General features: G+C 47.9%; 1 protein-coding gene across 1 annotated transcript in view; it reads right to left on the bottom strand.

Moving 5' to 3' along the window:
- Nucleotides 1-1,910: 1,910 nt before the first annotated feature.
- Nucleotides 1,911-15,681, bottom strand: part of LOC310800317 (filamin-C-like) — a gene marked incomplete at its 5' end in the record, with an annotated part of 29,118 nt that continues 15,347 nt past the window's right edge. The window contains 29 exons of the mRNA XM_083662907.1: nucleotides 1,911-2,559; nucleotides 2,686-2,907; nucleotides 3,301-3,519; nucleotides 4,200-4,376; nucleotides 5,231-5,363; nucleotides 6,812-6,927; nucleotides 7,105-7,242; nucleotides 7,414-7,692; nucleotides 7,918-8,178; nucleotides 8,286-8,408; nucleotides 8,593-8,745; nucleotides 8,865-9,068; nucleotides 9,161-9,325; nucleotides 9,469-9,642; nucleotides 9,747-9,875; nucleotides 10,091-10,231; nucleotides 10,359-10,458; nucleotides 10,577-10,818; nucleotides 10,974-10,997; nucleotides 11,109-11,298; nucleotides 11,409-11,565; nucleotides 11,739-11,862; nucleotides 11,956-12,284; nucleotides 12,444-12,606; nucleotides 13,425-13,598; nucleotides 13,994-14,591; nucleotides 14,751-15,013; nucleotides 15,123-15,240; nucleotides 15,339-15,508. Of these exons, the coding sequence (XP_083519033.1) occupies nucleotides 2,375-2,559; nucleotides 2,686-2,907; nucleotides 3,301-3,519; nucleotides 4,200-4,376; nucleotides 5,231-5,363; nucleotides 6,812-6,927; nucleotides 7,105-7,242; nucleotides 7,414-7,692; nucleotides 7,918-8,178; nucleotides 8,286-8,408; nucleotides 8,593-8,745; nucleotides 8,865-9,068; nucleotides 9,161-9,325; nucleotides 9,469-9,642; nucleotides 9,747-9,875; nucleotides 10,091-10,231; nucleotides 10,359-10,458; nucleotides 10,577-10,818; nucleotides 10,974-10,997; nucleotides 11,109-11,298; nucleotides 11,409-11,565; nucleotides 11,739-11,862; nucleotides 11,956-12,284; nucleotides 12,444-12,606; nucleotides 13,425-13,598; nucleotides 13,994-14,591; nucleotides 14,751-15,013; nucleotides 15,123-15,240; nucleotides 15,339-15,508 (5,471 nt within the window). The 3' untranslated portion in view covers nucleotides 1,911-2,374. The remainder of the gene's footprint in view (nucleotides 2,560-2,685; nucleotides 2,908-3,300; nucleotides 3,520-4,199; nucleotides 4,377-5,230; nucleotides 5,364-6,811; nucleotides 6,928-7,104; nucleotides 7,243-7,413; nucleotides 7,693-7,917; nucleotides 8,179-8,285; nucleotides 8,409-8,592; nucleotides 8,746-8,864; nucleotides 9,069-9,160; nucleotides 9,326-9,468; nucleotides 9,643-9,746; nucleotides 9,876-10,090; nucleotides 10,232-10,358; nucleotides 10,459-10,576; nucleotides 10,819-10,973; nucleotides 10,998-11,108; nucleotides 11,299-11,408; nucleotides 11,566-11,738; nucleotides 11,863-11,955; nucleotides 12,285-12,443; nucleotides 12,607-13,424; nucleotides 13,599-13,993; nucleotides 14,592-14,750; nucleotides 15,014-15,122; nucleotides 15,241-15,338; nucleotides 15,509-15,681) is intronic.

The following is a 15,681-nucleotide window of genomic DNA, read 5'->3' as shown; positions in this document are numbered from 1 at the left end:
GTGTGTGTGTGTGTGTGTGTGTGTGTGTGTGTGTGTGTGTGTCTGTCCGTTTGTCTGTCTGTCTGTCTGTCTGTCTGTCTGTCACTCATTCGTCCAACTGTCTATCTCCCTGTCTCTCTCTGTGTTGGCTGCCAGGGCTGTGTGTGATTCACTTGGCAGGCTCTGGAGATAAACATGTTGCAGTGGACAGACGCCTGGGTGCCGGTCTGGAGGAGCAGGACGGAGGGGACAGGCTGACGTGGGTGGGCCCTGCCCCGGTCAACGTCAGCACTGGCACGGGCGGCGCCAGGCCAGGCGGCCCCCCCTCGGTGCCAGATGGTCCCCGACGACGAGCTCTCGCCACCGTTGCTCAAACCCAAACCGCTCGATCGCTTCGTCTTGCCTCAGCGCCAGCCAGCCAGCGGCCCCCCAGCATCGTGTCACAGTGGAACCCGAGAAAATTAGCACCTAATTATAGGCTCCTCTCTGTGAAGAATGGTACTGGTGGTGGTGGTTGAGTCACTATGGGAGCACTGAACCAGTACACTGCTGCAGACCGCATTGGGGAGACACGCACACACACACACACACACACACACACACACACACACACACACACACACACACACACACACACACACACACACACACACACACACACACACACACGCAGAGTCCATAAAGGGGACACGAATGAATGGCCACAAAGGCTGGTTAACCACCCGTCTTTCTGCTTGATTTGCGCCTCAGCAGGCTCCGCCCCCCCCCCCCCCCCCCCACAATAAGGATGCCACAACAGCATCCACTTGTGTTGCCTCTCTGATCCAACAGGATTAATTACACACACGCAATGGAAAGAGATGCATCTGCTTTCTACGCTCCACAGGCTGCCTCATGGTGCTGTATTAACGCTGTAGCTCCACAGGCTGCCTCATGGTGCTGTATTAACGCTGTAGTTAATCTTCACTGGGAACAATTGGACATTTTGCTCTGGTTTGTTTTGCTTGAGACAGTTAGAGGAGAGCATGTGACTGTGCTGCCATCTTGTGATTGGATCTGGACAAGTACCGACCCCCATGGTAGAGACTGTAAAACCAGGGAACATTGAAAGCATACATCCCTGGATGGTTGAGTCGATGTGACAGGTTTAAAAAAAATAAAAATCAAATTGAATACAGGGGTTGGGATCATTCTCGGAAGCGTTGGTATAATCTAAACTTCTAGTAGGAATGAGATTTAAAGCCTTGGCATTTGTAATGTTACGCCTTTTACTCGTAGATTGGGTAGATTCTCTGCAGAGAGCGTTTTTCATGAAGAGACAGCATGCTGCCTGCGGTGGCTGGGGGGGGATCTGCAGGGGGCGGGGCCAGAGAGAATAGCTGTCTGATGAAACTGTGACAGCCTGAGAGGTAAGACGTTCCTCTCGCTGTTTGCTGTTCCTCGACACTGAGAACTCCTCAAGAGGCTGTCAGCATTAAGGATGCACCGATATGGCGATAACGATATCATTAACATTGGTAAATATCGGTTATCAGCCAGGACAGCAATGTTGATTATGCTCTGTATAAAAACACGTTTCTATGATCGTCAAATTTTGTACATACTGAAAAGCTGAAAAGGTCAATTTGAAAAAGTTATGTCTTTCTTTATTTTCCAAAACATTTGGAAAAGCCCATCAATGATGGGTTTACCATATTGTTTCCTCTCAATATGAACATTTTGACCGATACCGATTGTTGACATTGGCTCATACCGATATGATTGCTGATAACCTATATTGTGCATCCCCTAGTCAGCATCATGAGAAATAAAATAAATCCAATCTCAGTCTGAAAAGTTTAGCAGTTAAATCTTTATTAGGTCTGCAAAGACTTACCAAAAATAGGTTAATATAACAAAACAAAAAAAAAAACATTTTCTCATTCTTTAAGCATACAAAACCATATAATATCACACTTTAACACTGTTTAATACGGCATCTTCCCTTTGACAATTCACATATTACAGTAAGCCATTCGTTTATGACACAACAGGTAGGGAAAGGGGAGGACTTTTGGACCAATCAAAACACTCGACCAACACAACTCAGAAGACTTCTACGCCACACCGTTGCCTTTACATCACATCCGAATATGGGCGTGTCTTGTAAATGAACGTTTTAACGGAGTTAATTTGGCACAATCAGACTTCAAGAAGAGCATAATAAGGAAATGTCCTTGCAGGTTTTAGTGCATGTTGAATATATTGTAATCCATTCAAGAGCGAGGAGCAGCGTTAGGGGTGTGTGCATATGTCTGTGTGTGTGTGTGTGTGTGTGTGTGTGTGTGTGTGTGTGTGTGTGTGTGTGAGAGAGAGAGGGGGGGGCCGGACACGGGGACAGTCGCGTGCAGTTCGTTTAGACGACCACTTTGTAGGGGCTCCCGGGGACGTTGTCATCACCCCATTTGACGATGACGGTGTAGTCGCCCATGTCCTTGACGGTGTAGGTCACGTTGTAGAGCTTGTTGCCCATGTGCTTAACGTACACCTCCTCGCAGGGGGCGCAGGGTCCATGCACACCCACCATGAGCATGTTGGTACCTGGGAGGAGAGGGGAGGAGGAGGGAAGAGAGGCTATAATGACCGGTGTATTGATTTCCCACGAGTTAGATCAAATAATGACACAAAACAGCTGTTCTTTTGGTCACTCTCTGTCTCCGTCCTCACCTGCTTTGCTGCAGTCGACGCTGAAGTTGTTTTTCTGGCCCACCGTGGCCTTGGACACGCCCGCTCCGCGGCAAACCACCTTGCTGGCATCAGACGTCAATTTGGCTGAGGCGGCGGAAGAGGAGGAGCTGTAGGCTCCGCCCACTTTGGAGCTCTTGGTCACCGTCTCCACCAACACAGAGGAGGTCTCGTGCAGGCTGTGTCCCCCTGACAGCCGGGCACCTGTGGGGGACGGAGAGATCGGTCGATCGATCGATCGATCGGTCCAGACATTACATAACACACTCAATATTGGTAAAGTGAAGTATATATCTGCTGCTGCTGCTGCTATGGGGAGAGTTTCACCTCCATGCAAGAGTGCAAGGAAATGGATGAGAGGCTAAGATCAGCTAGGAGGAGAACACTCCAAACCACATTCAAATCAAGTTCTAGGACTCGGGTGCTTTTCAAGCTTGAAAGAAAGACACCTTTGATGTAACACAGACATGCAGAGAGGACGACATAACATTTCCCTGACTTCCAAACCTTTTGAGATGAACATGTTGTTTCATAATATGCGACGCTCGTGATGGGATATTGACAGATCAGATGGGGGAGGATCACATCAAAACGCACCTGTGATTCTGGCTTTGAACGGGCTGCCCACTATGTGCTGTGGCCCGCCGTATTTGATGGTGATGAGATAGTTGCCGGGCGCCATGGGCGTGTAGGTGACCTTGTAGCCCTCGGGACACTCCTGACAGTCCATCTTGACCTTGGACGGCCCGTCGATGTTGACTGACAGAGCTCCAGAACCGGCATTACAGGTGTTGACTACAAATTCTGATGGTACGCCTGAGGGAGGGAGAGAGAGAGAGAGAGAAAGAGAGAGGGAGAGAGACCGAACAGATGGTGAAGCTGCAGCTCATTTGCTGCGCATAATGCATAATAACTTCTACAACAATTAAAAAAGAAAAAACATCTGATATTATGAAGTAAATATGAGGCAAAAGTGGATGCAATAGGCCTACATTTCTCTAGTGTCAGCACAACCAGTGAAAATTGACTATATTAATATGATTTTCATTCTCTTAAATCCATTTTGCATGTGTTTCTTCGGCTTAAATAGTGAAGTTGATGCCTATGTATGAATTTCTTTCCAAAGCCTTTGCCTTTCATCAAGGCAAATTGTGGCTACTTTAAATAATTTAAAATATACAATAGTTTTTTTCTCTCATTTGTTCGCTGCATAATTCCATTTGTGTTATTTCATAGTTTTGACGTCTTTACTATTATTCAAAAATGTCGAAACTAGTAAAAATAAAGAATAAGTGGTATAGTAGTATAAATTAGGTCGAGAGTGTGTGTGTGTGTGTGTGTGTGTGTGTGTGTGTGTGCGCGTGTGCGACGCGTGTGTGTGTGCGTGTGTGTGTGTGTGTGTGTGTGTGTGTGTGTGCGTGTGTGTGCGTGTGCGTGTGCATGTGCGTGTGTGTGTGTGTGTGCACGTGCGTGTGTGTGTGTGTGGCGACATCTACCTGTGGTTCCTCCCTGCAGTCCCGGGCCGTGTGCGCTCACCATGCCCGGGTCCCCAGCCTGCCCTGCCTCTCCCACGCGCACGTTGAAGGGGCTGCCGGGAATGTGGCACCCGTTGAACCTGACGTCTATGGAGTGGACGCCATTCTCCCGTGGAATGAAACGGATTGCATTCTTGTCTGAAAAACGGCAAGTGGAGAAGTTATTCAATCAGTCAATCAGCTTTTATTGGCGGACACAAGTCCATAAAAAAACAGACACATACAACAAGTAAAAGAAAACACACAAAGATTCAGTAAAACTATAAAACAAACTTAGACCCGAATTTCCACATACAGTATGTGACTGGTATCACACAGCACTAAAACCAGGATTAGTCAGCAGCATGATAATGACATTCTGAGAAACATTCAGTCTTGTCAGTATTGTTGCGTAATAATGCTAAACGATGATTACAAAGAAAAAGCTGACTTCTGTGCAGTGTTGGGCAAGTTACTTTAAAAATGTAATATACTACATATTACTAGTTACTCTCATTTGAAAGTAATAAGTTACTTTACAATATTACTTTCTGTGTAAAGTAACTCGTTACTTATTACACTACTTTTGCATTACTTTTACCAAAACAACAGCAGCAGCAGAATGACACCGCTGCCCCAGAACCATCCCGAAAAAATTATTTCAACCGCCTTGAAGTCAGTGTAAACAATCCAAAATTCTAAATTGTATTCTTTTCCTTTGTTATTGTCATCTGTAGTGGTTATTTGCATAAAAACACACAATTTGATTAGGAAATTCTTGTATCTTTTTTTAAATATGTGCTTTGATTTAATCAAATGTAACTCAATTTGTAACTTGAGTTACTTGACAAAGTAACTGGTATAATATTACTGAAATCCTATAAGTAATACGTTATATTACTGAGTTACTGCTAAAAGTAATATACTACATGTAATAAGTTACTTTTGTAATGAGTTACCCCCAACACTGCTTCTGTGTGTACGTTAATGCTTGAAAGTGTGCTTGTGCGTACCGCTGTCGAGCTCCGTGACGTAGCATTCCTCAGAAGAACCGGAGGGGGTGTGGACCTTGGCGTCGACCACACCTCGAGCCCCGTTACGCTGGACCATGAACGACGCTTCCTGGTTTACTCTCAAGTCCTTCTCCTACAAATACAGGGAATGCCAGAATCAGGATCTGTGTGTGTGTGTCTGTGTGTGTGTGTGTGTGTGTGTGTGTGTGTGTGTGTGTCTGTGTGTGTGTGTGTGTGTGTGTGCGTGTGTCTACCTCGAGGGATAGAAAGCATGTGAGACTGAGTTTGAGCAGATGGGTGTGAGACAGAAGAGAGACAGAAAGGTTCAGAGTTTACGGCGAGGCGTTTAGTGTTCCTGGCTGCCACACAAGGAGATGAGCAGTCCTACCAGTCATAGGAGATACCGTGACATTTTAAATATTGGCAGATATTTCACTTCACCTGGCATCTAGTGGTAGAAAACGATCTTTGAAGTGGCATTTCAGTTGGACAAAAAAAACAAACAAACATGTTTTTAGCATTGCTGGCAGTCACAGTGGAAACTGTGGCAGCGAATGTTTTTTGGACTGTGAAACAAGCATCTGTCAAGTGAAAAGAACAACAATTAAGCTGTTATTGATATCTTTAAAAGAGTCGTTCTGTCTCTCTCTTTCATCCTCTTATATCATAGAGTATCTGGCTGGCCACGCATAGGACAGCTTGCTTTGACCCAAACAAGCCCCCCACCCCCCCGACCCCCCCACATTAACGAGGGGACAGTTAATCCCCCTCCCTCATCACTGGCCAGCATCACAATATTATAGTCTTGGATACCGCCCCAACACTGGCATCCAGTTACTGTACACTTCAAGGGCAAAGTGCTATGAGCCAGAAGTAGTTAGCATAATGTTACATGCAGTGCACTATTCAACCTGTTTTGAAGGGAGGAGATTCTGAGTGTTGAGGCTTGGTGGTGAGTCATGCCTGTGTTAGTCTGTGTTTTTGGCCCGCATGTATGCGTGTGGTTTTGCGCCTACGCCTCTGTTTATGTGTGTGATCACACCTGAAGGCTGTGTTTATGTGTGTGATCATACATGAAGCCTGTGTTTATGTGTGTGATCATACCTGAAGACTGTGTTTATGTGTGTGATCATACCTGAAGCCTGTGTTCATGTGTGTGATCATACCTGAAGACTGTGTTCATGTGTGTGATCATACATGAAGACTGTGTTTATGTGTGTGATCATACCTGAAGACTGTGTTTATGTGTGTGATCATACCTGAAGGCTGTGTTCATGTGTGTGATCATACCTGAAGGCTGTGTTTATGTGTGTGATCATACCTGAAGGCTGTGTTTATGTGTGTGATCATACCTGAAGCCTGCATGTGTTTATGTGTGTGATCATACCTGAAGGCTGTGTTTATGTGTGTGATCATACCTGAAGCCTGCATGTGTTTATGTGTGTGATCATACCTGAAGGCTGTGTTTATGTGTGTGATCATACCTGAAGGCTGTGTTTATGTGTGTGATCATACCTGAAGCCTGCATGTGTTTATGTGCGTAATCATACATGAAGTCTGTGTTTATGTGTGTGATCATACCTGAAGGCTTGTGACTGTGAGCCTGCGGGCCTCGTCTGACAGTGTAGCAATTGGAACGATGAATGGACTGTCAGGGATGTGCTCATTGTTGAACTTGATTGACACCTCGTAGTCGCCTGGGGACACAGACGGGTTATTTTCTCTCGTCAAGATCTTGGAAATCAAATGAACGGGAGAAGCACTGTGGTAAAATCACTGAAAGACAAGCTACAGCGCCACGGCCAGATAAAGCCTGTCCATGTGAAAAATTCCACATCTGTTGGGGGAAATCGATGGTGAAAGTTCTACAGTACCTGGCTCTTTGACTATGTAGGAGACTCCACACGAGCCATCCTTTCTGTCCTCAAAGGAGATTTCCGCCTTGCTAGGCCCCTCTACAGCAATGGATAGACCGCCAGCACCTGCCTCTCTGGTCCAGATACTGAACTCAGCTGCAGGAGAGGGAGAAACACAGGGAGATTTAGAAACAGGTCATCTACATTTCATAAGGCCCTCAAAGTTTTCTCTTGAAAAATTTCTACCTCCACTCATGGAGAAAACACAATGCTTCCCAATATGAACACACCCAATGAAATGTTCTTTTTTCTGTATTATGAACTCACTATGTGCTCCAGCCACGCCCCTCTCCAGCCCGGTGCCTCCCGCGCGGACCTTGTGCGCTCCTCCCTCCCCCATGGGGCCCACAGTGAACTGGAAGGGGCTTCCCGGGACATGCTGCCCTCTGTACTTGACGTTGACAGTGTGCGGTCCCATCTCCTGGGGGATGAAGCGCACGCTGTAGGTGCTGCTCCCGCCGTCCACGATGTCCGCGTCCACCGTCTTCCCACCGGGGCTGGTCACCTGAGCCGTCATGGTCGCCTGAGAGCCACTCTCAACTTGGACTGAGAGACAGAGGCAGCGTATCAGACACACTCAGACTATTCATCATAAAATAATACAGTATATAATTTATTGGGCACTTTTAGCCAAAGCGTTTCCGTGTAGCAGTAGGAAACAACCCCATTATCGGTGTCAGTGCCATTCTGTACCTATCGAGCTACAAAACCACATTCTTAAATGTTGTACTGTTGAAAAAATAGATTTGGAGAATTTGGTAGGAGAGTCACTCTCACCTTCAGGTCTGGCGGTGATGCCAGCGAAGCTGCTGAGGCTCTCTCTACCCAGGAAGTCTCCAAAAATGTCTCTGAAGGGGCTTCCTCCTGCTCCTCCTCCCATCTGGGTGCTCTCCTCCACTCGGACCTCCCTCTTGGTCTCCCCTCCGCGGGATTTGCTGATCTCTGTGCGCTCGGTGCGGGTGTAGGTGTGACTGCTGCGGGTGAACGTCTTGGTCAGCCTCTCCTGAGCTGAAACCATCTGGAACCAATTTCCTACAGGGATGGAGACGCCAGTGAGAATACGAATGCTCTCTGTTGATTTATTTGAATAAGTGTGGGTGATTAAAGATGGCCGACAGCTGACTGACTGCTGTACTGACCTGGGATCTTGAGGTTAAGGCCACATGTGCTGCCCACTGAGGCAATGGAAGACGCCTGTCTCTTCCTGGTGATGCTCTCTTTGATCCTTCCTTCTCCGGCCACCTTCACTGTGAAAGGACTTCCTGCGGAAAGAAAGCATATAGACCAATCAAAATATATCAAATTACAGCCCAATAATTTTGACTGGGCAAAATTGAATTTAAACAAAGAATTTTAGGATAATGCAACCCTCCTGTAAGCAAATGCACACAGATTTTAATAGATTTTCACTTTCACATAAACATGTGCCAAGCAAACGATTCTGACCTGGGATGTGCTTTTCAGTGAACTTGATGTTGACATTGTAGGTTCCAGGCTCTGTAGGACAGTAGGTAACCCTGCACGTCCCGTCCTCCATATCCTCACAGTTGATATCCACTTTGCTTGGACCCTCAATGGACAATGCCAAACCTCCATAACCTGAGGAAGAGAGAGAAGCAGAAACAAGCGTTATTATTATTAATTATTCCAAACCTGCATAAATTTGCTCCTGTGCTTGCTTGCTTGTAAACATGAACCATGCCATTTCCACATCTTACCTGCAGTCCTAGTATCCACAAAGAACTCGGTCATTGTAAAAGTGTGTGCCTCCACCAGGCCTTTGCCGAAAGCCTTGACCCTGCTGGCCTCGCCGATCTCCGACTGGCCGACCATGATCTTGAAGGGACTGTTGGCCACGTGCATGCCGCTCTTCCTCACGCTCACCTCATGCTCACCGACCTCCTTAGGCGTGAAGGAGATACCTGAGGATGGACGAAGACAGCGGTTAGAAAAATCAAGAGAAAGAGATGAGACAGATTGTGTGTTGTCCTGCCAGACAAAGGGGACATCTCACCGATGTGTCTGTTGGGCAGCCTCTTGAGCAGGCAGGGCTCCTCGTTGCCTGATGGCGCTCTGATGCTGGCCGTCAGAGAGCTCAGGTCAGTCTCGGCAATCTTCAGGGACACGTCGGCCGCCGTGCCAACGTTCAACTGGGACGTCCTGGTTATGGCGTCATCGCCTTGACATCAAAAGAGAACGTTTGTTCAAGTATTTTTTTCTATTTATGACACGTTTAATTTACAAAACTGAAACGCAACTGTAAATGTCTATGTCTACACGAGTGGTAATCAAAGAGGATCGTGCGTTAGGTGATTCCCTCACCTGTGATCTTAGCAGTGTAGGGACTGCCAGGAATGTGCTTGTTGTCAAACTTGACGATGACGCTGTAGTCTCCAGGAGCAGTGGGCAGGTAGGAGACAGTGCAGGTGCCATCTTTGTTGTCCTTGCAGGTGATCTCTGCCTTGGAGGGACCCTCCACTGCCAGTGACAGACCACCTGAGAGGGAGAACATGGGTTCAATGTCTTTTTCCCACCTGTTTGATACAATACATTGTGTAAAGGGTGAATCTTTGTACAATATCCTTGGAAAAGCATTGTACCTTCCCCTGCGTTCTTGGTGACCACAGTGAACGTTGCAGCCTTGTTGACCATGCCGTAACTCAGACCGGGACCATAAGCAGTCACCACTCCACTGTTGACGGCATCCACATAGAACTGGAGAGGGCTCCCTATTATGGGATATGAGCATGGACAATCAGTATTGAGAACTATGTACAGTTTTGTTCTAAAATGAGATATCCACTAAAAATAAATCATGGTACTTACTTACTACATAGTAACTTAATGCATTGGTTGACAATACTTTTTTTTATAAATATTTATTTATGATCCCCCCCCCCCCCCCGCCCCCCAGGTTTCCAAGCCTGCCTAGGTGTTTGCTGACCTGGAATGTGGTTGCCTTCATACTTGATGTCCATCTCATGCAGGCCTCTCTCTGTGGGCTGGTACTTGACAGTGATGGTGCCGTCCTTGTTGTCAGTGATGTGGGGGCGCGCAGTTTTGCCTGAAGGCATGCGAACCTCACCTAGAGACAACAACAGTATATTTAACTGTCACAGCCCTCAACAATGATTTGTGTGTGTGTGCGCGTGTTTGTGTGTGTGTGTGTGTGTGTGTGTGTGTGTGTGTGTGTGTATGTGTGTGTCTCACACCTGTGATTTCTCCTTGCTGCGGCATGAAGGGGACGACAAGGTTCAGAGGGCGGAAGAGAGGATCCACGCTGTCGCGCGGCGCAACCGGCTCTTTTGAGGCCTGTCAATGCGCAGGGAAGAGAAATGGTGACATTATGAGATATGACAAACAATATCAGTACAGGCATCAAACATTTAGCGAAGTATAAAAAGGAGAAGACAACTCCTCCTCTACTCACCACCACATTGAAGGGGCTCTTGGGGACGTTCTGCCCGCCAAAGCGGATGGTAATGACATATTTGCCAGGCGTGGGGGCTGTGTAGTAAATGTCAAAGGTGCCATCGTGATTCTCCACCACGTCCATGTCCAGGTCCACCCCCTCTGGGGTCTGCACCTTGCAGGTCACCTTGCCCTTGCCAGCAGCCTTGGCGTTCACTGTGATGACCGTATCCTCAGAGGTCTGCAGCTTCTGAAGGCTCGCTGTGAAGGACAGAGAGGGAATGACAAGTGTGAGAAGAGTTGCAGAAGTGGCATAAATAAAGTATGTATTCCTGTGATAGATTTATATTATATATATATACTGTATATATATATAGACATAGCACAGACATAGCAAGAAAGCCTCAGTTACTCACACACGGCATGACCTCCAATAGACACTGGAAAGAAACAGAGCAGCATGATGAACATACGGATAACAACCACACAACTTGTTATACTGTAGAAGATGTAGGTTTGTAAGATGGATGATCTCGCAGTGGCTTCCTTACCTGTGAGCAGACACTTGCTGGCGTCTCCTGTGGGCAGGGACTGGATGCGGTAGGGCGAGTACGGGATCTCGTCTCCTCCATATTTGATGGTGATAGTGTAGGGGCCGATAGAGTCTGGTACATAGGAGACGGTGTAGGTGCCGTCCCTGTTGTCCTGGATGGTGGCCTTCTTGGGTTTTCCCTCTGGGTCCTGTCGACCGACAGCGTCAACAAAAGAATTAGCTCGTGAGCCACCACGATCAATGATGGGTCAGAATCAGAAAGCTAGGAAAACCTTGAAAAGGATGTCGCTGAACCCACCAGAATCTGCACAGTGAGCAGTCCCTCTCCGGCATCGCGGGCGTCAATGGTGAACTCGACGGGCAGGCTAGCGGACACGCCTTTGGTGTCGAGACCAGGGCCGCTGGCGCGCACCTTGCTGGCGTCGTGCCCAGGCAGGGACATTACCTTGAATGGACTGTGTGGACGAACAGAAAGAGAGAATAGGATGTAAAAGTATAACGATCAAACCCCAGTCCTACAAAAAACTGAAATGTACGGAAAAGGTGGACGGAAAAGGTTTTTAACTACACTTTTCTTTCCAGACAGATCACATTAGAACAGAAGTAGAATTCTTAGCGGTTAGCATACCTGTGTGGGACTTCCTGAGCTGCGTATTTGACAGCGACAGTATATGGGCCATCCTGCGATGGGGTGTAGTGAACTGTGTGGGTTCCATCGCCATTGTTCTTAACACCAACTGGCTCTACAGAACCTGGAAACAACACAGTATGGGAATAATGATATAATCACCGCAGATGTTGCTGATTATTGGCTAGTTTGACTATGCATGGTGGTATCTCCTCACCGGTTGGACCATAGAGTTTGACATCCAGTGGGGCCTGTCCGGCCTGAGTGCAGTCTGCAGTGAAGGTTTGAGGGACATGGGCTCGGACTCCTTTGCCAAGTCCTGGACCGGAGCACTTCACCTTGCTGGGGTCCACCGGGTCCCTCACTGGCACACGGAACGGGCTGCCGGGGATGGGGTGACCCCCGTAGTTTATGTTGACGTCGTAGTCCCCCGGGGTGAAGGGCACGTACTCCACGCTGCAGCTGCCATCTTTGTTGTCCTTGCAGGACATCTTGGCTTCAGAGGCTCCCTCAATGGTGAGGCCCAGACCTCCTGTTCCAGCACCCCTGAGGAAGAAGCCAGCGTCATCGTCACTATCATCAACTGACTTTGGGAGTTTTTTTTTATGGATTCACTACCATCACATGTTTTCTAAGCTATTATTCTAAGCTGAACCCCTACACATGGCTGTCTGTTCAACTTCTCAGTATGTGATCCAGCAGTACCTGGTCTCCACAGTGAAGCAGTTGGGCTTATTGGTTACTCCTCCTTCCAGACCTGGGCCGTAGGCGCGGACGCGGCTTGGGTCGCACCCCTCCACCACTGACACTCTGAAGGGACTCTTGGGCACCGCCACATCGTCATACAGCACCTCGATCAGATGCACACCTGCACACAAACACACCTTAGATCATCAGGCTGCTGTCTGTGTCACACTCCTCTCCGCCTCCGAGTGTTCTCAAAGCAAGCAAATATCTTTTTTCCTGTTATTGCAACTCGCTATGAATTATGGGCCAGACAAATTCCCTTTTAGGGACATCAAAATCTGTTTATTTATAAAAGATGCCGTCTCGAGCGCTCTGGTGAATGTAGAAGACGTTACATCTGTTCCCCATTCATTATTCTGTTAGAACAAATTTTGTGACAGAGCCCTCTCGGTAGGCCTATATGCAAGGTTCTCAGCCCCCACCGCGCTATCGTATTAGAGCACGTCTGGCGTTGGTGCTCTGTGATCTCTTTGCTTTGTCTTGTAGGTCTCTATTAATATCTGCTGTCACCCTCCCTCCTGCTGTACTGCTGTGTGCAGGCAGTCTGGAGCACACATACCTGGCTGCTCAATAGCTTCTGTTCCAGAACACGCTCTATTTATAACGCGGAGCCTGTCTGCCTCCATGCTCTCTACCCCTCACAGCATTGCTCCACTGCATCATGCTGTATTTATACCACCTCTCTCTCTCTCTCTCTCTCTTTCTCTCTCTCTCTCTCTCCTTTGCCACTCTCCTGCTTTAGTCCCAAATGGCCAACCCAAAACACCTGTTGATGATTTCTCTCTGTCTGCCTGCCTGCACGCTTTCGATCAGTCTTTGATATGGGTTAGGTTAGTCATATAATGCTATTACTGTTTGATTTCTCTCAACTTCGATTCGGTTGAATGAACATTGTTAAACTAAATAGAGAGAATCGAATCATCGTCTCCGTGCTCTTACCATCCTCGAAGGCGGTGTATTCCACTCTGTAGGTGCCGTCTCCCTTGTCAGTGATGTAGGCGTCTGTGTTGGTGCCTGACGGGTTGATGATGCGGACCTTCACGTGACTTCCACCACTCTTGTTGTTGGCACGGGCGTCCACGATGAAGTGGGTCGTGACCTCTCTAAGGACCCCTTGGAAATGCAAACGCCCATATAAGGTAAATTGGTGCTAAGTGCTAAGGAGAAACATCGAGTGGGCCTAAGCTGGCAAGGCTGTTAATGAATTACAGAAAAGTAGTAAATAAATCTATTATAAGCCTACCATAAAATACTTTGTTTTAGAGCTGAACAATTAATCAAATAAAATAACTTCTTAGGGCATCCAAAATGGATTTCTGAAGGTGTTTTAGAGGTCTGGTAATCTTTGGCCCAACTTTCATCATATACTCAAGTCAACTCACTCAACCAACAATCACTCAAACGCAATTGCAATTGCAACATTCTGTTCAATAATTCAATCTCTTGTTGATATCTTTCAGTCGTGTTTGCAGGTTATTTCACGATCCAGTTCTATGTCTATGTCTTACCTCTAGGCTCCACTCCTGGTCCATAGACCTGCAGCCCACTGGTGTCCACGGCGGGCTCCACCTGGATGACTTTGGGGAACTGGGGAATGACATGGCCACCGTACTTGATGGTGATGGTGTGTGTGCCGTGAAAGGGCGGGCTGTAGGTCACAGAGAAGGTCCCGTCTGCAGTCTTCTGGATGTGCACCTCAGCCTTGGTCCCGGTCTCTGACACGATCTCGATGGTGAGCTCGCCGTCTCCCGCTCTGGTGCAGTCCACGGTGAAGGTGGCCGGTTCCCCGGTCTTGGCCCTCTCCAGTCCGGGCCCGCTGGCCGTCACCTTGCTGGGGTCAAAGGCCGGGCGCACCACCGCCTTGAAGGGGGAGCCGGGGATGTGCTGCTCGGCAAACAGGATGTTGATGGCATACTCCCCGGGCTCAGTGGGCAGGTAGGACACGGCGCACGTGCTGTCGCCGTTGTCCTGGCACTCCATCTTAGCCTCGCAGGGCCCCTCCACCGTCAGGCCCAGCCCCCCTGCGCCCGCTCCCTTGGTGTCAATGCTGAATGGAGCCGGTTTACCCACAATGCCCCCCTGCAGGCCTGGGCCATAGGCTCGCACCTGTGATGTAACAGGTATAGATATCAGTTTCAGATACTTGTTTTAAAATGTTCTCACAGCGTCTCAAAAATTCAAAAGTACAGATGAACAGCGAATACGTGAACCAAACTTTGACAGAATCCGGTGAAATAACTACACAGAGCCTTTCGTCAATGTTACCTTTGAAGGATCGGCAGGCATCATCCCCTCCACACCGAAGGGGCTTCCCATCACCGGGTTGCCGTCGTAGCTGACGTCCACCTTGTACTGTCCCTCCTCTGGGGGGATGTACTTGACACTGTGAGTGCCTTTGGCTTTGTCCGATTCCAGCTTGCATGGGATTGGTCGGCCTGAGGGTGAGGTCATCTTCACGCCGACATTGCCCTGCCCACCGGCGCCCTGGGTGTTCACTGTGAACTCCTGGTCCTTTCCTACCTCCACCTCTGCAGGGCAAATAAACAATGACACACTTGTATTGACTCATTCTTCAGTTTTCAGTTGATGTGTGACAGCACTAGCAAAGCAGAGTGTTGTAGTAAGTGCATAGCTTACTGGTGTCTAATCCCTCCACTTTGACTTTGCCAATATCCAGCTGAGGAGCCACTGAGATGTGGAAGGGGCTTTTGGGAATGGGATCTCCTCCATACGTTACTGAGATTGTCATGTTACCCTGAAAAGGAACATGGATATTGAGAGTTGTTATTGTGAATAGTCTGCATATCCAGCTACTGTGGCGTTAATGGCTTTGAGATTCAGAGAGAGCGCCACCTGTTGAAGAGCGGTGTATTTGACAGTGTAGGAGTAATCATGGTTGTCGATGATCTCAAATTCACGGACAGCCTCTCCCGAGCCGGACGCTGTGAAATGCACCTCGGGCTTGGCCTTGCCCGCTCCCTTGGTGTAGATGGTGAAGTGGGTTGGCGTTCCCACCTCCACACCTGGAACACATATAAGCTTCTTGTTCAGTGCTAACCAATCCAGTCTGATTCAAATCATTCCAATGACATTCAAGTATTGCAAAGGGGTTTTTGGTGCCAATGCAAAAAAACGAAAGATTTTTTTTGTACGCCACAATTAGAGTGATTGTGATTCTCATTCTGCAAGGATCTCT

Source organism: Poromitra crassiceps (genome assembly GCF_964638095.1).
Source record: "Poromitra crassiceps genome assembly, chromosome: 30".
Taxonomy (NCBI): Eukaryota; Metazoa; Chordata; class Actinopteri; order Beryciformes; family Melamphaidae; genus Poromitra; species Poromitra crassiceps.
The sequence above is the reverse complement of the archived record's forward strand: the minus strand, read 5'-3'. Positions and strand labels throughout refer to the sequence as shown.